Below are 25837 nucleotides of genomic sequence, written 5' to 3' on the forward strand. Positions count from 1 at the left end.
GTCCTCCAGATCACTTGGACTGCAACACTCACAAAGCATAAAGAGCTAAAACAATTCCCACCCCTGATTTAGAGCTACCATGGTGTAGTGGTTAGAGTGCTGGACTAGACTGAAGAAAACACTAGTCCAGTCATGAATCTTTCAACCTAGCCTACCTCACAAAGTTGTTGTGAGGATAAAAAATAGCCCCCCTGAGTTCTTTAGAAAAAGAATGGGATATAATTATAATATGCACATATACAAGCATACCTCAAATAATAAAGCCTCTAACAAAGAGGGTTAATTTTACAAAGTCTCTCTCTCTCCCCCCCCCTCCCCCTTGTCCTTTACTTTTTTAGCAACTTTGGGAAGTTTATGAAAGCGGCTGGAGAAACACATAGAGTTTTGGTACCAGGTTGAAGCAGCATGTTAGTAGTAAATAGTGTGATAAAGCTTGAACAGAGAAAGACTGAGCTTCTGCTCTAGACAATCCTACTGTAGCTGTGTGTGCCTACCTACAATAGGCAAAATTTAAGCAACTGCTGCTCCCTAATCCCTTACTGACCATGCCTGAAGAGAGAAATGGAAAAAGATAAGCCTGCCTCACCAGCTGCCTCTAGTATATTTTAAAAAAATCTATAATTTTTGGCCTACAAAATTAAAATGCCAAGAAAAGTGGAGACTGGTAAAAGAAAAAGTCTATTTATTTATTTATAGTATTTATAGCCTGCTCTTCAGCCCTAAAGGCTCTCAGAGCGGCTTACAATTATTATTTTTAACTAGACAGTTCTCTGCCCTCAGGCTTACAATCTAAAAAGACACAACACAAAAGGAAAAGGGAATGGTGGTGGGGAAGGGGATCAGGTCCAGCAGTTTTTCTCTCTCTCTGAGGTCTGGACCAAGGCAGATGGATTAGAGGGAGGGTTCTGCTTCTTAATCTAGGCCAGGCCTGATGGAGCTGGGCCTGCATCTCTCCCTCCATGGCCAGATGGCACCAGATGAACTGGAGGGAGGGCTCTGCTTCTTAGAAGGCACTTGGAAGGCAGAGGTCCAAGTAGCAGTAGAACCAGCAGCTTCTTCTTCCCCCTGGCCCCAGATAGTCACTATGGTCCTCCCATTCTCTCTGATGGGATGTTTTACGCTTTTCCCTCCCTCAAAGTCCACAGCAGTGGCAGTTGGAATGGAGGGAGGGTGCCTCACCAGCTGCTGGGGCTGCCAACGATGGCTCTTCTCATCCCTGGATGTATTTGTAATAAGCCTTGAAGTGGTCTGTAGGAGGTTCAAGACATTTTTCTTTACATATGCAAGGCTTACCTGACCTCTGATTGTTTCATTTCACATGCAGATGTTAGTTTTGAATTTTTAAAAAATTGCTGAAACATGTTGGTTTAGAAAATTGTCCCTATTCTTTCCATGCTATTTCTGCCATTGGTGTCAAATGCTCTGTTAAAGAAAGTACTCAGGAACATGTCCTTTGCCAACTGAGATATACCTGTATACACACACCCTAATAATAATAATAATAATAATAATAATAATAGGTTTTATCTGCATTTTCCCACCTCTCCCAGATGGATCGAGGCGGGATTACAGTCCGTTAAAACACATACATCAATATAAAATACATTTAAAATACATCAATAAAAATAATACAATTAATCTTAAAACTGAGTCCTCGTCAAGTGGTAATGCAGTAAATTCAATCAGTGGTCTGAAGGTGACACTTAGACAAGGTCAGGTGGATAAGCTCGCTGGAAGAGATCCGTCTTAAGTGCCTTCTTGAATGACTCCAAGGAGGTAATAAGATAGATCTCCTTCGGAGCAGCCGCTGTAAAGGCTCTCTGGGAGGTCAATATGAACTTAGTTGGAACGTGTTTCAACACATTCTTCCCAGTTATTCTGAGAATGTGGGGCAGATTGTGTAGGGAGAGGCGTTCCCACAAGTAACTCAGGCCCAAGCCATGTAGGGCTTTAAAGGTAATAACCAACACCTTGTATTGCACCTGGAAACTAATCGGAAGTGAAGAGATTTTAAGACAGGTATATGGTCAAACCTGGATGAACCAGTGACCAATCTGGCTGCCACATTTTGAACCAACTGAAGCTTCTGAACTTGGTACAAGGGTAGCCCCATGTAGATTGCATTACAGAAATCTAAACAAGAGATTACCAGTGCATGTACCACTGCTTCCAGGTCCTTTTGGTCCAAGTAGGGACGTAGTTGGCGTATCAACCGAAGTTGGTACCAAGCACTTCTGACTGTCGCATCTACTTGAGATGACACTTGTAGCGACAAGTCCCGGAGTACTCCCAAACTGCGAACTTCGTCCTTTAGGGGAAGTGTGAACCCATCCAGGACTGGTTGACAAATCTCCATCCCTGGACTAGGGGTACCTATCACAAGTATCTCCATTTTCTCTGGATTCAGCCTGAGTTTATTTTCCCTCATCTAGCCCATTACCAACCCAAGACAGGCATCCAGAGGAGAGATGGTATCTTTAGTCACTGCAACAGTTGGAGACACAGAGAAATAAATTTGGGTGTCATCAGCATACTGATAACACCACACCCCCTGTCTCCGGTTGATCTCTCCCAGCGGCTTCATGTAAATGTTAAACAGCATGGGGGACAGAATGGGACCTTGAGGGGACACCAGATGTCAGCTCTCTTTTAGAAGAGCAGCTGTTCCCCAGCATGACCATCTGGAATCTACCCGAGAGGTAGGAACGGAGCCACTGGAGCACAGTGTCCCCAATACCTAACTCCCTCAGGCGTTCCAGAAGGATACCATGGTCTATGGTATCGAAGGCCACTGAGATGTCCAAGAGCACCACCAGGGTCACACTTCCCCTGCTGATGCTCATTCGGAGATCATTGACTAAGGAGACCATGGCAGTCTCAACACCATATCCTGCCCTGAAGCTGGTTTGAAATAGGTCTAGATAATCGGCTTCCTCCAAGACAACTTGGAGTTGGAAGGCAACTGCCCTCTCGATCACTTTGCCCAAGAATGGTAGAAGGGAGACTGGTCTATAATTATTTCTTACCAAGGGGTCTAGGGAGGGTTTTTTCAAAAGTGGTTTGACCACCGCTTGTTTTAATTGGTCTGGAAATTTACCCTCCCTAAAGGATGCATTGATTATAGATTATAGTAGTGTCTTCACTGCATCACCTCCCTGGGCAGTCAACCAAGATGGGCAAGGATCGAAGGGGCACGTTTTCCTCCTTACACTTCCAAGAAGCTTATCCACTTCATCGGTATTTACAAACTCAAAATGATCCAGTTTAACATAGTCCACGGAGTCACTGGACACCTCTCTTACTGTCTCTGTTTTAATGCTCGTGTCCAGATCAGCTCTTATCTGAGAGATTTTATCTGCGAAAAAATCATTTAATGCATCACAGCAGGCTTTAGTTGGTTCCAAAAGTGGGTTCAGGGAGGGAGGCAATATTGTTAACTCTTTTAACCACCCTGAACAGCTCTGCTGGATGAGACCTTGCAGATGCAATGCGTACAGCTTAGAAAGAGTTCTTAGTTTCTATGGATTGTTAAAATTGTTAAATTCACTGGAATATCCAAAAGCAATGGAGGGGTTACTGAGTGCTATTTAGTAGGTGGTTATTTTACATGGAGAAGCATTTACACATTGGATTTCCCACCCACCTTGCACTCCTACAATGGATGTATCATGTAGGGATGTTGATCATATACTTTGTCTCTAAACTGCAGAAACCATCAAATGCACCCTTCTACCAAAAACAACAGCAAAGCAAATGTCACAGGTGTGTTGTTTGTTGGTGCTGCTGTTACAACGCCACCATGGAGGTGATAGAGAGTCTATATCTGCATGGGATAACTACTTTAAGGCTCTGCCCAACTTGCCTTTCCCATTATACCAAAACTTTTAAACCACTTTTTGACCCACACAGAAAACTGACTTTTGATGAGAATACCTGTAGTGAAATTGCTTTACAAAATAGGGGAAGTAGGTTTTGGTTACTTTCCAATATATTTGACACAAACTATGTCTCCCACTCATTTGCAATGGGATACTTCTGCAGCTTTTTAGAACTGCTCTGTAAGTTTGTGAAGTTCTGAGCGATAAGGATATTCCTAGATTCCTTCCTGGAGAAAGAAAAGGACATATTCCTTTGCTCTTGATATTTCTATATCAGCCAATAAGCCTTCTGTCCCATGAGATCCTTATTATGTGGGCAAGTTTTGTTTTTAATATGAGTGTCTGGCTTTTTTGTCATTGTTTGAGAAGAATAATGTTCTATCCAAGGGAAAGTAATTCAGTCATGGGACTATTGTGTGTGTCACCCCCAAAATATCATTCTCTCCTTTTTCTAGTGCTGTTATATGTGAGGAAAGAAGCTGACGAAGTGTTTGATGCTTTGATGTTAAAGTCCCCCACTGTAAAGGGATTAATGGAAGCAGTAAGTATTTGCCATTCCTATTTTACAGGTGTTCAAATGTATGTATGGTGATTTATTTTTGAGTAACATGCCTTTTTCCTTGACAGATGGGGCATGTGTGGAGGGATGACTTGTCTGTTGCAAGGATACCTGGAAGCTTCCATGCCTCATGATGCTCTATAAATAGTAAAATATCTCACCTCTTTGCAGAACTTCTGCTAATGAGGTTTCTGCCTTCTAGCAGCAAAGGTGGAAAACAGATGCAGCTTCCATCCATATCACAGTCCCCCAAATACAGAGCTTTCCTTTTTTTCCTTTTTGCACGAGAATGCATTTAAGCAGGATAAATTAAAGAGATGCGTGTGCCAATTTGTAAAAGCAGGAGTCAGTCTTACTGCTTCTTCCACTAGGTTACTAATGATAGATGCTGTAAGTCTGGTAAAGCCTCTCCTCCCCCAGACTCTGAAAAGGACAATGGTCATGTTACAACAAAATTCACAGCCCCTGCCATATCCAATCCCCTTCCCAGATGTTAGGGTTTTCCTGAAGACATGCAAAGAGGTGGGTTACACCAATCTATGCAGGAGAAGAGCTACTGAACACAGTAGGACTTATTTCCAAATAGGCATGTACAGATTACAATTCCTGTGGTTATATATATCTTTTTTCTCAATGCTGTTTTAATAGGAAGCAGAAACCTGCTCCTGGTGATCTGATTCAACCAGAAATAGAAGCAAGTTTTATCCTCTTGGGTTTTTGAAATACCCTTTAGGACAGTGGTTTTCAACCTTCCTAATAACGCGACCCTTTAATCTAGTTCCTCATGTTCTGGTGACCCCCAGCCATAAAGTTATTTTCATTGCTACATGTAAATATGTGTTTTCTGATGGGCTTAGGCAACCCCTGTGAAAGGATCGTTCGGCCCCCAAAGGGGTCCCGACCCACAGGTTGGGAACCACTGCTTTAGGAGATTGGCCTTTGGTGTTGGGAATGGACAGCTTCCTTATACCTCACAATATGATCAGTTAGACAACTGGGAATTAGTAAAACTCATTGTTGTGCATTAAGCTAGGCACTTCTGCTTCTAGTTCATAATTTCTTATACTGTTTGTTTATTTTATTTATTTATATCCTGCCTGTCTCCCAGGATAGGGACTTCAGCTTATATTAGCTAGAATGTTTTTCCAAATTCAATTCCAATGTTTTTAATCCCTGTCATTGAGAATTGATCTTGGATTTATGGCAACCCTATGAATAAGAGATCTTCAAGAGACCCCTTCATCAATTGCCCTCCTCAGGTCTTATACAGTGCGCCCGCATCATACGCGAGTATGCTTTACGCGGCTTGAGCATACGCACTCAAACCGCGGGGTGCATGCGGGGCGGAAGGGGCGGCGCATCCCATTCAATTGAATGGGCGCATGCGCCCATTGCGCCCTGTACGCCGCCGCACCACCGTGCACGAGCCCCATTGTTTCCAATGGGGCTTGAGCATAGGCGAAAATCGCCTTACGTGGAGGGATCCGGAACGGATCCCCGCGTAAGGCGAGGACCCACTGTATACGCAGAGCTGTGGCTTCCTTGATTGAGTCTACCCACCTGTAATGTGATAGTCTTTTTTTCCTAATGTTCCCAATTTGCCAATCATGATCTTCTTTTCCACTACGTCATGTCACCTCTTGATATGTCCAAAATATGAAAGTCTCAGTTTAGTCTTCTTCTAGGAAGAATTCAGGCTTGGTTTGCTTTAAAATCCACCTATTTGTCTTCCTAGCAGTCTGTAGTATTCATAAAATTCTTCACCAGCACCATATTTCAATTGAGTTGATTTTCTTCTTGTCAACCTTTTTCACTCTCCAGAATTCGCAACCATATGGTGAAAGTGCAATACTGAAATGGATAGCAAGTGTTTTCTGTTATAAGTTATCTGGGAAAACAATCTTGAAAGGCAACCAAGAAGTATATTAAATACAGGCTAAATCCAGTGTCACATAAGAAGATATTCACTTGTGCAAGGGAGTTTCTGTTCCTTCCTGGAGTGCTCTTCATGCCCTTCATGTACTCTTGAGGGGTGCATGGGGTAAGAGGAATCTGCCACTAGGGACCACTAGGGACCACTGCTCTCAAATAAAGTCTCTGGGAAATGGAAACATTAAAATACTACCTCTGAAAGCTTGGAATGTTGTTTTAGATATGCTATTTGTTACTTCTTAACCTTTTTCAAAATCAGAGAGAGAGAAACTGAGCAAGAAAAAAGTATTACTCACTTCTCATTGTTTTAATGGTAGAATATTAATGACTTAACACATGCCTTTTGAATTTCTTTTGAATTTAAAATGCACATAAATACACAAAAATGGCACCCCTCTCTAGAAAAGCAACAAGTAGGATTTGTAACAGTTACCAGCAATGTATGAGGTGTTAAAAGTAAGAGTGTTACCAATCATTTAATTTCTTTTGTTCTGTAAACAACATAGGTAACACTGTTACCTGAAATATAACACTTGATCAGTAACAGTGTTTCTTATAAAGCATTCCTTCCAAAAATATCTATCTCAGCACCCTGGCCAATAAAAATATATTTTCCAGCTCTACTCTGAGATGTCATCAGGCCAAGTACATCAATGTTCAGATCAAATAACACTACATATTTAGCCCTTATCTGAAAAAATAAACAGAATAGTGAAAGTTGATTTTGTCACTCAAGGACTCCACCAGGCCATTTTGGGTGATGCAGCATGCCATGGTGACTGTCATCTGGTATGACCTGAAGTGACATTAGACCTTCCTAGTTGCTTTTGGAGGGAATTTTGGAGGTGGGTGGTGGTTGTTGTTTTTACTGTTTTCAAGTGCTACCCTCAACATTTTATTTAAACTTGTATTTATTTAGTGCTGTTATTGTTAACTGCATTCAAATTGACCTGGTGAACCCATGAATGAGCCACCTCTTAGACACGCGGTCCTCAATAGCTCTGCTCAGGGTCATGTCCTCTTTAAATAACTCTCCATCTGATATGTGTCATCCACTCTTCCTACCCCCTTCCACCTTTCCAAGCATTGTCATCTTTTGTTATGCCTTCACATGCCTTCTCATGATGTGGCCAGTGTAGGACAGCCTCCATTTAGTAATATTGGCTCATTGGGAGAGTCCTGGCTTGATTTGTTCTAGAACTCATTTGTTTGTCTTTTTAGTTTTCCACAGTTTCTGGAGAAATCTTCTCAGGCACCACATCTCAAATGAGTTGATTTTTCTTCTGTCATCTTTCTTCACCATCCTCTCATATCCATACATGGTGATGAGAAAGATGGTGGTATAGACAATCTCAACTTTAATTTCAGTTTTATCTTTGCATTTCAGGGTCTTGTCTGATTCTTTCTTAGCTGCCCTTCCCATTCTTAATCTTTTCTTGAATACAGTCTCCATTCTGATCAATGTTTGATCCAATGTATGGGAAATTTTTATTTCAATTTTCTCATCGTCTACATTGAAATTATGTAAATCCTCTGTGGTCATTATTTCTGTTTTCTTTATGCTCAGCAGTAAGTCTGTCTTTGCACTTTCTTCCTTGACTTTCCTTAGTAATTGTCCCAAGTCTTTGCTATTTTCTGCCAGTAGTATGGTGTCATCTGCATATCATACTATTGATATTTCTTCCTCCAGTTTTTATGCCTCTTTCCTCCAAGTCTAGGCCGATTCTGTGTATGATCTTTTCTGCATACAGGTTGAACAAATATTTATGATTTAATAAGAGTGTGTTTTAAACCAAAAACTTTCAGGTGGGCTTTGGGGTTTGGCGATGGGTTGCATTGAGCCTTTTAAAAAGCCACACATTTAAATTGTGCATTTGGTGTCCATTTCTGTGACTGTATGATGTCAGTGAAATACGTGAAACATGAGACTTAAGTATTTATGTGTCAAGTACTGTGCTGGGCGAGTGCCTGTGTTTCAAGATTGTTGTTTTTGTATTTGTTTCTCTTTGTGTAAACAAAAATACTTTCTTGCAATAATAGCTATTTCAAAAAAAGAAAAAAGAAAAAGAAAGGAATCCAGACTAGTTTTTCCAGGGACCAAATAATGTTCTTGTTACCCTCTAATGACCCTTTTCCAGCAAAGACCATAGTCTTTTAAAGACTTCAAAAGGCCCCAGGGTGGAGTGGGAAGCCAAATATTTAAACATCATCCCCCCATAGCACTCTGTATTAATTTATTTCTTCCTCTGCCACCCCTCCAGCTCAGAATAACTCACTAAATATGCATGTAATGCTTTTAAAAACATTTTTTATATTTGTAGTCACCAAAGATATGCTAAGGTTTTATGGGCTCCCTGTAAAATGAAAAGAGAAGCCAATTACACAGGATTCACTTCCAGTGTGTGAAATTCCTTCAGTCCTTCTCTATGGATCCTCTTTTCATATTTCACCAATTACCAGTAATGTCAGAAAGGTTAAAGAAAGTGTTTGTATACACTCCATTCAGGTTGTTATAAACGTTATCTCCTTGTTTTTCTTGCCAGCAATATCAGAAATGTAAGATAATAGTGTAAATATATAATGTGATTTCTTTAAGAAGATCCCAAGTGACAGTCTTGACTGCAGCTTTTTGTTGTTGGTGGTGGTGTAATTAATTCCGAAAGCCTCTCCTTCAAGTTGCCATAGGAGCCTGGTAACAGGCATCAGTGTTTAAGGAGGGGACACATCAACCTAGTTGTCTAGGAGAATATTGTCCACCTCCACTCTGGTGCTGCCCTGGAAATATTTTGATCCCTGCTAATGTCAGTGTTAATGGATGTTCCCTGGAAACAAGAAGGCTGAGCATTCAAGGTATCTTGAAACAATGGGAAAGAGAAGAAGAGAATAATTTTTTTTAACCTGTTTGCAAATCATGGCTGAAAAGGTTCAGCAGAACTAACACACACACACACACACACACACACACACACACACACACACACACATTGTCCAGTTCTGTAAAGTGACCAAAGCTGATTCCATTCCATAGCCAGATCTGAAGCCAGATAGAAATGGATCTAGATAATTCACTTCATCCAGGAACCTCTGGAGCTGGGAGGCCACCACATGTTCCAGAACCTTAATCAGAAAAGGAATATTGGAGACTGGCTGATAGTTGTCTACTGTAGTCGGGTTCAGGGAGGGGCCTCACTACTGCTTCTTTTAGAGAAGATGGAACTCTTGCCTTGATGCAGTGAGGGCATTCACTACTCCTGTTACCCACTCAGCCACTCCCAATCTGGCTGCTTTTCTAAGCCAGGAAAAGTGAGGTTCAAGTGCACATGTGGTGACCCTCACCTCTCCAAGGATCCTGTCCACATCCTCAGTCTGTACAAATTGAAATGAATCCACTAGCCTGAGACAAGATTACATTTACTGGACCTGTATCAATGATAGCATCCAAGATGGAGCAGATCCAAGCAATTTTATCCACAAAGTATTGTGCAAACTATTCAAACTATAACAGAATGCTGCTAAGTTGTTGACCTGCAGTTACCGTGGGGAAGAGTGTAGAAGGCCCCTGATCACTCAAGGCAACTCTTCTGGTTGACACCAAGCAATTGCAATGCTGGCAAAGAGATTTCTTTGTTGCCACCACCACCCGCAAGGAGTAAACTTTCCAGTAAGCTCTAGCCCATGTTTGATTGGGCTCGCTCCAAGCTTTCTGCCATCAGTGCTTTAGTCTCCTTCCCCACTGTTTCATTGCCATTAGCTCTTTAGTGAACCAGGGGGCTTGCTTGGCTCTACTCCATGGGAGAAAAATGTTAGGTGGCAGTACAAGAGAATCCCTATTCTGTCCCTGTCACCTATCTTCAGACAAAGGGGATGTTCCCATTAGGTGAAACCCCGCGTTCTGAATCGAATCCAAGGAGTGGCTTTCCTATTAGGATCCGATTTAAACCTAGAACGGTTCTAGAGCAACCCGCAATCGTCCCCACTACAAATCGAATCGTAGAGCGGTTTAAAATTTTGAATCGATTTTTCGTCATTTAACGCGCGTTAAAAAAGACAAAGGGTCTGACCTTCGTTTTTCCCTTGATTCGAGTTAGGAACCGGAGCATTTAAATAGGAACGACAACCTTTGAAATCGGGTTAGATGGATGGGAGGAGCCGAGTGCGATGGGGCTGGCCTTGGGGGAGTTGCCCTTTCTGTCCCCATCCGTCATGGCTGTCGCCATTTTTGCTTCCCTCACCCCTTTGTCCGCTGTGGTCTTTCAATAAGAGATAAGGATTATTTTTATTTTTTATTTTAATGGTTTACAGGCGCTTAATCTCTTCAGCGCTTTAAGCGCCTGAAGTCCCGGCTGCTCAAGCGCCTGCATCTGCCGGTGGATTGCAACCTCCCCTCTGTGTGGGGAGAGCCCATTTCTAACGGAGGAGAGGCAGGAAGGGAAGGCTCCTCTCGAAGAGGCATTCCCTGCCCGCTTGGGTTCTGATCTCGCCCAGACAGGGAAGGGAAGGCTCCTCGCGATGAGGCATCTGATCTCGCCCAGGCAAGGAAGGGCTCTGATCAATTGGGGGGGGATAGAGCCTTTCTCCCTCCCTTTCTCAAATGGAATCTGCCTTCTCCTCCAACCCTGGAAAGAGAATCTTTGGGAAGAGTGCTCCCTCCCTGCTTTTCCAGCAGCCTCCTTCATTGATCTCTGGGCTCTCTGAAGGGATTCTCCCTGGCTGTCTTGGGAGACATGAAGAGGGGATGCTGTCATGGAAAACCTATCCCATAGTTCCTCTGGAAAGAGCTTGGGTTTCCTAAATTCGCTTTGCCAGAAGCCTCCCCCATTGATCTCTGTGCTCTCTGAAGGGATTCTCCCTGGCTGTCTTGGGAGACATGAAGAGGGGATGCTGTCATGCAAAACCTATCCCATAGTTCCTCTGGAAAGAGCTTGGGTTTCCTAAATTCGCTTTCCTAAATGCGCTAAATTCACAAACAGTCAATGAAATGGAAACGATGCCAAAAGATAAATCGCTTCCAAATATTCCGGATTAACGTTACGTCATTCTGACGTACTATTGATTGACAGCTCCAAATAAGGTATGGAGGAGAAGAATCACTTTATTTAAACACCGATTTCATGCCAAGTAGGAACGCTTGCAGGTAAAAACTTCGATTTAAAAAACCAGATGGGAACGAAGAATAAAAGCGATTCGGAACGCGGGATAAGACCAGGGTTATTTTGAATCGGATCTATTAAAAACGTTATATTTTAAATCGTTTCAAATCTTAAGTGGGAACATCCCCAAACACACTCAAACCCAGCAGACTCTGGGATGGGGCACTGGGTGAGGAAGATAGAATCCTGATAGACCCCTGCAACTCTGCCTCCCCACCCACTAAGCCTTGTATGCTACTGTACAGAGAACCCAGTCAGACAAAGCTGGATGAGATTACTTCCCCAGATTCTTCCATCCAGGTCTCTATAATGCAAGCCAGGTCAGTATGCTCATCCTGGATTAAGTACTGGATCAAGGATGTTTTCCTGTTTACCAATCTGGCATTGAGCTACTGCGTTTTCAGCCCATGGGGCTTGTTGCTAGGGCTGTCTAGACTGACAGGAGTGACAGTCTTGGGGGGAACAACCAACCTGTGATTCTCCCTTCTTCCATGATAATAGGACTGTCTCACCACGCCATATCTCCCTCTGCTCAATAACAGTAATGGCTGCTATCTAAGCTATTCAAGAAAGATTCACACATACCCACCCAGCAACCACATCAATTATAGTTCTGATTTACCCCAGAAGCAGGGTGGAGGTAGACTGCTAAACAACAACAACAATATGATTTATTTATATTTCCCACCTCTACCTGTGGATCTAGGCGGGATTACAACAAAAATAAAATTGCAATAAGACAAATAGGCTTCTTCAGCTTAGTTGTGGCTCAGTAGAGGGATAAATGTACCTGAACCCTCTCCCCAAATAGACTCAGAACTTTAGGTCCTACCCAGCTGTTGGATACAATTGTCAAATTAGCTTTCTTTCTGTGGAATGGAGGGGGTGCCATTTTGTCCTTCGCTTCTGGAACAAAACAGTTCTCAACCAGCCCTGAGAACTGTTGACAGAAGAGGTCTGAGAATTCCCAGACCCTTTGGAAGGTTCCAGTAGCACAGTTTGTCATCTGCAATACTTTGTATGTGATTTGTATTCTGTAGCTGAAAATGACAGGCATAGGCCACGATGGTTTGTCAGCATGCCACTGGGTATTGTAGAGCTGGGAGATGTTACTGTTTGAACTACAACTCCCAGAATCCCCCAGTTAGCTATCTTCCTAATATACCATTATCTCAAGTTTTATTTCCTCTCCAATTCTATTCAGGCAATGTGGGCTAGAAAAGATAGCAAACAAGAGCCAAAAAGAGACCAGTCATGGATTACTTTGTACTGGCAGATATTCCTGGCCTCAGTGATAATGTGGTTTTTAGTTTGCAGGGGAAGTGTTTATTCTCCCATGCATATTTGTTTATCTTTTTCTAAAAATATACATCTAATACCCATGAGTCTTTCTTCACAATTATGCAATTTCAACACATTCTTAAAACCTTTAAAACATCTCCTGGAAAAATTACTAATCTGGATGCAATCCCTGGATTCTGGGTCAGAGTTCGTAGTTCCAAAAAGTTAATTTTGAAGTCTCTGTAAAGTGCACATTGAGACACACTGAAATAATCCCAGGCAGCATGGATCTCAGGAACTGGATCTATTTCATAGAGCCCCAGATAGTACATTATCTCTTTTGCTTATGATTAAAAAACAAAAAAACCAAACAGCCTAACTAGGGGCCCATTCACACTAGAGAATGATAGTACTATTATTCCACTTTAACTGGCGTGGTTCTGCCCTATGGAATCCTGGAACTGGTAGTTCAGGGAGCAGCATTTATAATTCTCAGTCAGTGTGCTCCAGTGCCTCACCCCAGAATTCTGTAAGCTGGAGCCCTGGCAGTTAAAGTGGAATAATATTGCTATAGTTCTGTAATGTAAATCGATCCCTGTTTTCTCTTTTAATTGGGGCTATGTGTTTCACTTACAGCAGCCCACTGGCCCACATTTCAGGCAAAATTCAAGCTATCCAAGGTCTCAACTCTCCAAAAGTGTCCGCTACCAGCAGCATATGAGAGGTTCTAACTAGACATTATGAAACCTTACAGAAAAAAGCAAGTGCTCTACAATAACAAATGTTTGCGTCTGAGCTGCCCTGCCTTCTCACTGGATGTAAACCTAGTCATTATTTTACCTCTGGTGGAATATGAGAAATACTATGAAAAACTAATGAATAAGATGCTGTTGTTTACACACACAGGCACATACACACTTCCTTGAGGCTGGCAGTTTTAAGCTTATTGTTTTCGAAGCTGCAACCTACCAAGAACATGAATGCTAAAGGGAAGTTCCATTGTTTACAATTTGCATGAACTGTGGGAGTTTTCCCTTGTTTATCACATGTTGATCTGTGCCTTTCCATGATAGTTGATTGCTTTTTCTTATATTTAGCATTTGCTTCATTCCCCCCCCCCCCCCCCACTTATAGTTATGTCCCAGAAAATGAGGCAGTTGATCTTTACTATTATTCTTTTTTTCCCCTTCTGAGAGACAAGAAAGTTCTACGGCACCTTAGAAAATAAACTGTTACAACATGAACTCTTATAGGAAACTGTCTGTTTAATTAGGCTTTTTAGACGGATTAAAGATAGGGCTGTTGTACATAAAACATGGATTTAGGAGAAGAAAGCATTTCATCAAGTCAAGGAAAGAATAAGCATATGGTAAAACAACCTTAGTGCCCTAAGCACTCAATATTTCATGCATACAGCATCCACTCAGGGACATCTTTGTTTCAGCTGGGCCAGAACTTTTTCTGTAGACTTTTTCCATGACCTGAAAAATGCAATCAAATGTTGTTTATGAATTCTGATTCCAAACTATTCCAGTTCTCTCTTTAAAGCTTTCACTGTAAAGTCAAAGGCGATTGTCCAGGCAAACTGAAATGTTCCCCAGGAAGAAATATCAAGATGATGGGAGAAACATAAGAGAGTGTCGGAGGTTTATACAACCTAGAAAGATTTTTTAAAATTTAAACACATAATTTTTTTGGGGGGGGATTACGGGGGTTCATACTTTCCTAGCAATGTAAAGTGTGATGTTTTTCCACACCAGATCTAGAGTCACTTCTCTCTAGCAATTCGGATTGAGGTTAAAACGTCATGTTTTTCCACACCTGGTTGCCTTTCTGTTGTCCTTCTGAAGTGAGGGAGAAGAGAAGTCAGTTTGATTCCAAGCCAGTCACATGATGCGGACTCAAGCAAAGGGGAGTGAGTGCACATTGTATTACCACACCAGAGCATACTGTGAGGGGTCAACGATTCGAATCGGCCCTCTTGCACATGCTCAGTGGGGCTCTGGATGCTGTCCTCCTTCCCTGCCCCTTCCTTAGCTGTCATCCTTCATGGGGTCTAGGAGAAGGCAGGGGATGATGGGATAGCTCACTGGGGGTTGCTGGGGCCAGGATCAGGATGCAGGAGCAGTCAGGGGATGATGGGTTAGGTGTCAGGGTGAAGGAGAGAAGCAGATGGGGGTCTAGAAGAAGGCAGGGATGATGGGATTGGTGGGAGGCTGAAGAAGTGGAGCAAATTGGGGTCTAGGAGGATGCAGGGGATACAGGGGATGATGGGATTGGCTGGTTGGCAGAGAGGAGGAGATGGCATGAAGGAGGAGGAGGGGGATGACGGAGCAGGATGCAGGGGCCAAGGGGGGGTGGCATCGGAGTGCTTTTCCACACCAGACCAAATCGCAGTGCAATCGAAGGCAGCCTGGTAGTAAATTCTCTGAAGCCACTTTTTTCCGTTTTAACCAAAATGAGGGGTGACTTCAGAAATGCTGCTGAAGCAATTCACAAGGGGTTCCCATAGAAATCAATGGTGTCTGAAAAAACAGTCACTTTCCAAGGTGAAACCGCATTGTTGGAAGTGCAATCACTTTGGAAGTGAGCTGGAACTGAGCCACACCACCACCAAAAAGCTCTGTGTGATATACTCCCCAGTTTCCTCCTCCTCCTCCCACAATCTCCCTCAGGCCTCAGCTTCCTTAAACTGCTGCAAACTGAATTCAGAGTGCAAAAGTAGGAGAGAAGATGGGGTAAAAATAAACTGGAGAGGACAGGGTGGAATTCTACTCTTCCCAGTAGGCTCGGGAAAAACCAAACTGCTGTAGCATCTTCTAGCTTCTATGCTCTGCCTTATTCTCAGCTTTGTCATCCTCACCATACTGTGATGTTGTTGTTTGGTTACACATGTCCCAGTTTTCAGCTTTGAAATGTTGGAGGGTATGGGAGCTGCATAATTCACATTTGCTATTAGTAGATCACAGATAGTCACTACTAGCAACTAGAAAGCACAGTCAGGCAGGCAGGTGGGGAATGAAACTACTGGTTTCTGCAGCATGTCTAATTCTTTAAAAGCTAAATCCATTGGACTGGCTTAGTGCACTGCTGATCGAAATCTCTTTGATTTTCCAGCTAGTACTTTCATGGCAAAAAGTCTTCCTCCTTTATTTTGCAAAGAGTTTTGCAAAATTTCCAGATCAAGAACAAGTGCATGGAGTCAGCTATGTTTGGCTGCTCTGTGAATGTCTCTGCATGCATCTCTTATCTCCTTTCCCTTTTTATTTGCCCTTAGGCTGAGTCATAAGGAAAAGTGTGAAGTGAACTCTAATTAGCTGTCTGCATTTGCAACCAGGAAACAGCTTTGAAAACTGCTTTTGTGAGAGAGGTTTACTGGAAGCTATGCAGAATGACTTGTGGTTATGCTGTGAGTAAAAGAGGAAAAAAAGAGCCCAGTACATTATTAACTGAGGTTAAAAACAAACAGTACATTACTAGCTGAGCATCTACAAGTGGGATCTGAGTCAAAAGTCCCTGCCTTAATTGTTACTGTTCCAGATTCCAGACACTCTGTTCTGTCTTACTGCCACTCCATTTTCTGTTTTCATCTGAAATATTCAACATTCCATTGCAAGTTTAGCACTAAGTCCTCATTGACCTCTTTGTTGGTTTTGCCCTCTCAGCACACCCTTAGATTTTGTACCACCACATTTGTAAACCTTGGGGTTTCCCAGTTCCTCTCCCTTGTGTTTCTGTGTAGTGCTATTTTGGCAGCATAAACATACCTTTCAGCTATCCCAATTTGGCTCAGACAATAGTCATGTTTAATCCTCTGTTCCCTACTTTTTCAGCTTCTTTTAGAATGTCCCAGTATCTCTCTCCTCCTCCTCCTGTATCTTGTAAATGGATGCCAGTTTGCGTATCCATGTATGTAAGATTTAAATTTCGATCAGCGTATCAATGGGAACCTGGCAAATCAACATTTATGTAATCTTTATTGATTTGATGGGTATGTACATTTCCACTGAAGCAGCAAGAAAATGCTTCTGTTCCATGGAAGCCATGATTTATGTTTTATGAATATATAGGCAGTAACAATTATAATGTATATTATAATGTTCTTTTCAAGAATGTTTACTCATCTTATAGATAACGGGTTTAAAATATGAGAAAGTAAATGAAATACAGTAAAGGGAGGAGGCAAATAAAGAGACAGAATAAGATATCAAAAAATGAGTTGGGCAAAATAAGAGAAGGTGTAGAAGGTTCTGACTGGTGTTGGAAATGTCTTCTCCTGAGCAGCCTTGAAATCTGGTATTCTGATGGTAGAATTTATCCTGGGCCCAAAAGTAAATTGAAATTTAAAATTAAGTTGAAATGTGAATGTATCCCAATCTTGGGTTATTGTTTCACATGTCTGCCTGTGAAACATATGAATGATATGTGAATTAACATATGTTAATATTGCTAATTAATCTCCATTCATTTTCCAAGGAAATCTGCTTTCATCTTAACAGTTTTCTTCTTGCAAAACTTTTTTCTAACTTAACAATAGATTTAGAGGGAAAATGCTTTATGTCAAGTGAATTGAGACTTCTTAGAAGAAAACCATACAATTTGTATGGTAGATATATAATATTATTTGTACAGTGTCAGGCAGCTCAGATGGTGTTGATATGATTGAAGTTCCATATGTATGACTGCAACCTTATATATGCAAAAGTCACAATGTACTCTGTAGGATTTACTTCTGAGCAGACATACTCAGAACTCCATTGCAAATTTCCCCATTAAAATTGGTGGTGATGAGAAAGGTCAGTTAACCACCCTCTTTAATGGAAGATGGTGATACTGTGTGGAGTTTGTTTTTTTTAACAGATCTCTTTTTTTTTTCTTTTTTAACTTTAAATGTAGATTTCTGAAAAATATGGCCTTCCAGCTGAAAAGATCACAAAGCTTTACAAGAAGAGCAAAAAGGGGTAAGAGGAACCTTGTGATTCAAGTTTTTGCAAAAATGCCTTGCAAGTGCCAAAGCAAGACATGGGCGTTTATCAAACGGGGTTTTTCCAGCTCAGATTCAGGGTGACTGTGAATCGAGTGACGCGAATTCACATTATAACGTTAATGTATTTTCACACCTGGTTCCTTTCAATGGAAGCTCCTCCCGTGGTGCTTCCGCGGTGCTTCCGGACTGAATCCTTACTGGCTCCTCATTTTGGAGAGTTCTCTAAATAAGTGAGTTGACAGGATTCACATTCAAGCTCGCTTCGAATTCACTGCGAATTGGTCTGGTGTGAAATGACACTTTGCTTGTGCACTGGTACACCACTGCAAAAACCCTGGGTTGCAAATTTCCCATGATGCCGTGCTGCAATTTTGCCCCATTTGCTTCCGGTGCTCCCCCCTGAATGAATGCATTCACATTTTAACATGGACAGGAGACATGCTGGTGAGTAGGGGGGAGATCGGGGGGGAGAGAGAAAGGGAAAAGAGGGGGCAAAGAGAGAGAGTGAGGTTAGTAAAGTTTCTAAAGGACTCTTTGGGGGGACTCTTTGGAGGATGTCCTCCAAAGTGGGGCCAAGGTGGAGGCAGGATTTACTTCAAAGTAGAACTGCAGTTTCTACACTGATTATTTTGCAGTGAAAGAAATTTATTAATAATAATAATAATAATAATAATAATAATAAATCACTGCAAAATAACAACAACAACAACAACAGTTTTGCCGGTGGGTGATACATTTGTATGAAGCAGAGGGCATTTAGAGATAGGTGACATTCCCTATCATTCACGTGAGGCTAGGGATGGAGGGTAGGTCCAGATGACAGATCTAAAGGGAAAGAAACAGAAGGCTGGAGAGAGAGATGGAACTCCCAGAATTCCATAGCCTCGAGCCAAGGACCCCACAACAAACTCCAACTCCCATAATAATAATAATAATAATAATAATAATAATAATAATTTATTTTTAAAATGATAATTTATTATTTTAAAATAATAATATTAATAATAATTAATTTTAAAATAATATTAATAATAATAATAATTTAAGTTATTAGTTTGCTGAGGCACCAGAGCTCTCTGGCAGAGAAGGATCAATATCTCAGGACACTACAGTTCCCAGAATTCCATAGCACTGAGCCAGGACAGTTAAAGTGAAGTCAAACCGGATTATCTCCGCAGTGTGGATGCAACCTAAGAGAAGGCAACTGTTACAAAAGGAAGGAGACATGTAGATGAAATAGATGAGGAGAATGACAAGAGAATAGATGTTGATGTGGCTGAAATGGATGGGGGCTCTGACACGGAGGACCCCTTTGAATTTGGCTGCCAGGGATGGGAAAATAGAAGGGAGGAAGAAAGGTGAAGCTGTCATTCATGTGAAAGTGGAACCAGGCTCCCTTCTTAACCCTGGAAGTGCAAAGGTTCAAGATGCATCCAGACCCCCACTGATCATGTGCAAGGCTCCCAGTTCGAATCGTTGAATCCGCATGGTATGTGGTAATACAATTTGCACTCACTCCACTTTGCCTGAATCCACATCACGTGACTTGCCTTGGATTCGATTCCCCTCGATTCGGAAGGGCAACGGAAGGGCAACCAGGTGTGATAAAACACTCACGTTATAACATCAATTCGCATCATTCGACCCGCAGTCATCCCTGATCTTAGCTCCAATAACCTCCGTATGATAAATGCCCTTGATTCATTTGTGCTAGCTAAGTGATGATGAAGCAATTCATGCTTCAAATATAGCATTCAAACACTACAAGTCAGAGGTCAGAGCAATGAGTGAACTGTGTGGTTTCTGCTAATTACGCACTGCACTTTACAGCTATAGAAGTCTTGGTACAAGTGTTGAGTCAGACATATCATATAGGAGAGGGAAGGTGTCTAACGTTATTTTGAAATGTGGGAGCTGCTGCAATTCTGTACCATGCAGGTCACATGGCAATCCCAGGGATCACGAGGGATATGCCCATGTTGCAGCTTCTCCCCTGTTTGGTATTCTCACACATTAGGCAAGCAGTTTGGAATAGGGCTAGAGTTTGGGTAATTACTTTTTACGAGTAATCTGTCTACATTTGCTTCTCATGTCAGTGTTTTAAAAGTAACCCATTGTGTCAATCTGGCTGCTGTGTTTTGAAATAACTGAAGTTTCTGAACTTGGTACAGAGGTATCCCAATGTACAGTGCATTGTGGAAGTCCAACTTTGTGGTTACCAGTGTATGCACTGCCATCTTTAGGTCCTCTAGCAATAGGTAAGGCGCAGCTAGAGTAATAGCCAAATCGGATTTCAAAAATACACCATGACAAAAAGGAACAATACTGTTCGTTCGTTCGTTCATTCATTCATTCATTCAATACGTAATATTTCCTAAAAACTTTTAAGAGGGATTTGGGAGCACTTTTTCCAAGTTTCATTCCATTTCACTATCCATATTAACACTTTTTTAAAGAAACAAAAAAGAAATGAGTTCTTCACCAAGGGTGGAAGAACTGTGGCCTTCCAGAGGTTGTTACTCTGCACTTCTCTCTGCCCCAGACTGCATCAGTGGTCAAAAAAGTTGACAGTCCAATTTGTGGAGAGCCATAGTTTACCATGCTGCATGAGAGTTGGGAGGCAATCGCGCGTGCGCGCACGCACACACACACACACACACACACACACACACACACACAGTGTGACCCTGGGTGAGGAGGAGTGATTCCCATGTTAATCTGTGTATTGTTCTGTTGTTGATGGCCTCCTCAGGGTAGGAGGATATGCAAAAGAGGATTAGTGTCTGCTAATTGGTGATCATTGTTTTGCACAGTTTACACAGAAAGAAATACTACTGTGTTCAGTGGGACTTACAGTTTGTATCCAAAGCTGAAACTCCAGAAAGTAATATGTTGCACTATGGGCTGTGTCAAAGCAATAACACAAATGACAAACACAAATGTTCAAAACAGTTACACACATTCAAAAATCCCTTTGTCCATCTGAATTTTGCTAATGTATTGCATTTTAATTGCAGGATCCTGGTCAACATGGATGATAACATCATTGAACATTATTCCAACGAAGACACTTTCATTCTAAACATGGAAAGCACAGTGGAAGGCCTCAAGGTTACATTAACGGAGATCTAGCCTAGATTATTGTGCAGCCCTGGAAGTCACAGCATTTCTCACTTATATCAAGGAAAGGAATGTTCCACTAAGGCCCCAAAGACTCACTGAGGCTAAGAAGAGAGGCTGTTACAAAACTCCACTAACTACAGTACATTGTTCACGTTTAGCAAAGGGGATAAAAAATACCTCTTAGTTACTGACAAGTGATTTTAAATCAAGATGTACCAACATACCATCACACCGTTCCTTATTTATTGCTTCTCACTTTGCAGTATGTAAATAATCTGTGGACCCCAGACTTCATGATCCTAACCACTGCAAGGAAGAAAAAATGACTTTTTTTTTTAAAAAAAAGAAAGTTTGATACAATGAATTTTAAAAATTACATCCATTCAATTAGTATTTGTAATAAAATTACACCCTCCAAAATAAATAGCTAGAAGATCTGATAGTATTTTTTGTGCAGAGCTAGTGATGGGGAAAGTAGTTTGATTATCTTCCCCTTTACTAAATTTGTATCGAGTCCTGAGAAATGTATAGCTTAGCCACATGCCTCCAAGTGTTTCTCTGTATGTGGCAAATAAGGACTGTAGTGAGATGGCAGGTAACTTGCAAGAAAAATGCCTTCCATTTCAACCTCTGTACATAGTGTTTATAATATGTAATAATATATTTTTCCTGTGTATGCTGAATTGTTTACTGTCACTCTGTTTTATGGTGGGATTTGATGCTGGTAGGGTTTTTTTGTTTTGTTTTGTTTTTTTGCTGAGAACAGACCTAAATTGAATGGTTAATTCCATCTAGAGTAGACTCATTGAAACAATAAGAATTTGGTAAGTCAGCACTTATGTCAATTTATTTGGTTTAGTGGATCTGCTTTAGTTGGAATTAACAGTTGGAAACAGGCTAGACGTTTGCCATCAGTTAATGAATGTTCAGAAAGATAACCATATCTTTTCTATGGAACCCCTATTGGAATATCAAAAGTTCTCATCTGACATTTGCTCCACAAACTAATGCAGCATTAAAACCTTTCTGGTCTCATTCATCCTGAAACACCCAGGTGATGTGCCATGTTGCTTCATTCTTCCAATTCCTGAATTATGTATCCTTTATCTTCATCCTTGAATTTTTCTGTTCCTTTTCCTGATGCATTTAGCAGCATGAAGCAGCTCAAATGACAGCAGCTCACGTCGTCATAAAATCATATAAGTACAAAGGCAGCATGGGTCTCCTCCATTTCCCTGCTTATTTCAGAATCTATAGTGCAAAAGACAAATACAGCATCCCTGATGGATAGTCATCCAGCTTCTGGTTAAATGCCTTCAGCAAAGGAGAGACCATCAACTCCCAAGAGTTCCACTAGAGTTTTGTTAAGAGGTTTTGACTGAGGGGCAGTGAAATCTCTTTCCCTGCATTTTCCATTCCTTGGTCTTAGTCCTGCCAGAGAACAGATCTGCTCCATGTTCTCTATCTTCTTTTGATATGTATATGAAGTCCACGATCATGCCTCCTTTAGTAGAGGAATAGAATTGGATCAGAGTAGCTGTGGCTTGTTATCTTGTTGTTCTAAGTGAAATCAAGTAACAGCAAAGATGCATTCATGTAGCATTGTGGATTTCAGGAGGATTTGGAGTGATGCCATCTTTTGTCAGTGCAAATGGTAGCAAAAAAGGGACTGCATACTTATGGGCATGTTATGGAGGGAGAACTTGCATACAGAGGCTTATTCCCCCCCCCCCCCCCCCGTGGAACTGAAACAGTTTGTATGCCAACCAGGAAGCAAGGAGACTGGCAAGGTACTTATTTGTATACTTGAAAGGATGTAGGTGGTGCCCCATAACTGCTTATGGTCCTTTGCCTGCCTCACCCTTCTTCCTAAACACCTTCAGCCCCCCCCCCCCCCAAAAAAAAAAACACTCCTTGTGGCTCACCTTGTCACTAGTTGTAATCTCCTGGTCTACAAAGCAGGATTTCAAGAAGTGCTTTTTATGAATGACTCCTCTGTGGATTTTGTTTATTTAGTAAAATGGGCTGGCACGTCTCAAAGGATCACATGCTAAAATGTAAATATAATAATGCACATACCCTTTTCTTGAATTGGGTCTGAATGTACATGGAAGTCCAAGTTGTAGATTTTAGGTTTTGTGGGATTATGGTATTCCCCCTCTCTTATGTGTATATATTAGGCAGATTTTCATTGCATTCATGAGACTGCTGAGGAAGGACTACAGCTGAGTGGTGGACATCCTCCTTTGTAATCTGAACTTTCAAGTTCAGTCCACAGGATCTCCAGTGAGGGCTGGAAGAGACTGCCGTGAAGAACTGCAACTAGTCAGTGCTGGACCACAATGCCAATCTTCCTGGTTGAGGATGATGAGAGTTGTAGTCCAAATGCCTGGAGGATGCCAGGTTGAGGAAAGCTGCTTTCAGACAATACAGAGCTAGCTCAGCCAGTAGTCTTAATTCAATTTAAGGCAGTTTATGCCACCTGCTTTCACATGACACAATGAAATAAAGAGAAGCTCTCAGCAAACTCTCCCCAAACATAAAAGCATCCCCACCGCTTTCAGATACTCTGTTGTCCATTAGCTTCCTTGAACTAAGAGTAAGAGAATTGCATTGCCATTTATTTTTGGATTTGTTTTAAATTCCCTTAGGTCTGAAAATGTGAAATATAATGTGAAATGAAATCCTTAAAATTCTTCCTCATATAAGCTTTGAGAAGCTGAGTGTAGGATGCCAAATTGAGAAAATGACCAGGGGGATGTGGCTTTTTGGAGGGGGACATGTGCATAGATGTAAATAAGTTCAAAACACATTTTTAGATTAGCCAATTTCAAAGCCAAATGAAACAACCCTAAAATGGTGGTGTATAGGGAAATGTCTTTTAAAGATTTGTGGTATGTAGATTAGTTTGACCTACATTGCCAGAGAATTTACTGACACTTATGCTCTTGTAGCATCTTGGGCCCTTTAGATTTTTCCAGGCTGTGAATGATAGGATATTCCGGATAAATTCAAGAGCATCACTGGTCATAGTTTGAAGGTCACTTTATTTATTTAGGTCAAAATTTTATATTTCTACATCCGACCAATGTTGCTTTTTTAAAAGCTGAAAAGGACAACTCAGGATAGTTGCCCTCAAGCTACAGTGCATGCAAGACACTATTAGAAATAAACAGCCTCATGATTTGTGTATACAGTATTTGCAAAAGCATGACTGTTCCTTGTTGTCAGGCAACACTTTAAGTGCTGATACATCTGTAACCAAGCATATTCTGATTCAGCCTTGCTTGAGAATTGATTGAGATTACAAAACCTTTTGATGGCAAGCTGATATTTTCTGCCTTGAGGAACTGCATGGCAGGATGGAACTGAAAAGATACTTTGAAGGAGAGTGGATCAGGGTATGAGAAGTAGAGAAAATTAACATCTGGTAAGGAGCCTCTGTTTGGAAGGGAGCTGACATCCTCAGAATATGCGAGAGAGGAGAAAATAATAACCTAACCTTTCTCTTCTACAGTTCAATACTTATTAAGCTGGCTGCTTAGCAGGTCACTGAATAACACCTTTAAATAACATAGCTGCCACACTATAGTGATGTCAGCATGTCTGTCCAACCAATTTTCATGCTGTGCTACAACTCGTGTCTTTATCTGGTTATGGCAATTGCTAGGGCAATAAGATCTGCTCCATTACTTTTCCTCTGTGTGTGCAATCGTTTAACCTTCTAGCATTTTTGTTTTTTAAAATCATCCTTTTGATGGTCATGGAAGAAGAAGAATCTCCCCCAAGCTTAGCTATTGTTTTCTAGCTTTTGTTGTTGGCAACAAATGCCTATTTTTAAATACAAATGACTTTGATATGTATACAGAAACATTTGATTTATAATTGAGCCATTTTGCCAACATTTCCCCCTTGTTTATTTTCCTGAACCTGTTAGAAAGCTGCAAAAGGAATGCAGTTGCTTGAGTTCAGTTCCCTTAATAAAGAGGAAACTAGGGGGGGGGGGGGCTGTGGTTATGAATTCAGCTTTCAAGCTTTTAAAGTGTATAGCATTTAAAATGTTTGTCCTTCTAGTAACCCTTTACCCTTTCCTCTCTCCCTCCCCAACATCTCTCCAGGAAAATGGTGACATGATACAAACAAGAGTGTTTGTGCCAAAAATTCTGTGTGCAGTCCCCATCTCTGGAAAGCAAGGAAGTTCTATGTTTAAACAGTGTGTGCTATTTTATTCTAAGAAAATAGTCATGTAACTTAATAGGTTTTTTTAAAAAGGGGGGGATGGGAATCTATAAACGTATAAATAATACAGGTTTATTTTATTTTTTGTACAATTTTTAAGAAGGAAATAAATATTCATAAGCTATAAACACTTGTTGTTTTTCACATCTGTGTGGTACATGGTTTTACTGTGCGTAGAATCTTTACTCACATATATTCAGATAGGATTACACTGTATGTGACTCTCCCACATACCTTGCGTTTGGCCCATGGTCCTTCATTAACACAGCTTGGGAAGGTTACTTTTGTTCCTAAAACATGTCAGCAAGAAAGTGAGGCTTTTCTCTTGTCTCTTCCAGCCATGAATCAAACCTGCCTTAGTAGACATGTTTACATATTGTGTAAGCAAACAAACAAAAAATTAAAATTCATCCAGGGACCATACCCTGCAACATTTTGCAGATGAAAACCAGGACATGTCTGGCCAAGCAACATGAGAGTGTGGTCAAAATGGCAAAAGTTGATGAGGAAGAACAGACAAATGAAGAGAAGATGTAGCAGTTTGCTTTTGCTTGCACCTACTGGAAAGGGAAAGGTTTCATGCTCCCCTTCTCCCCTCTCCCCACTGAATTAATTCAGTGCAAACCACTTTTGCACTTTGCATTTAGTTAGCAGCAGTTCCAATAAACTGAGGATAAAGGGCAAAAGT

The 25837-nt window shown here is 41.3% G+C and overlaps 1 protein-coding gene across 1 annotated transcript in view; it reads left to right on the top strand.

The window, feature by feature from the left end:
* GRHL2 (grainyhead like transcription factor 2) overlaps window positions 1-21616 on the top strand; it is a 212425-nt gene extending 190809 nt beyond the window's left edge. The window contains exons 14-16 of the mRNA XM_089518384.1: window positions 4334-4419; window positions 17697-17761; window positions 20805-21616. Coding sequence (XP_089374510.1) covers window positions 4334-4419; window positions 17697-17761; window positions 20805-20919 — 266 coding nt within the window. The 3' untranslated portion in view covers window positions 20920-21616. The remainder of the gene's footprint in view (window positions 1-4333; window positions 4420-17696; window positions 17762-20804) is intronic.
* Window positions 21617-25837: the final 4221 nt, after the last annotated feature.

This window comes from Sceloporus occidentalis, unplaced genomic scaffold (assembly GCF_023333645.1).
Source record: "Sceloporus occidentalis isolate IW3139 unplaced genomic scaffold, rSceOcc1.0.p SCAF_3, whole genome shotgun sequence".
NCBI lineage: Eukaryota > Metazoa > Chordata > Lepidosauria > Squamata > Phrynosomatidae > Sceloporus > Sceloporus occidentalis.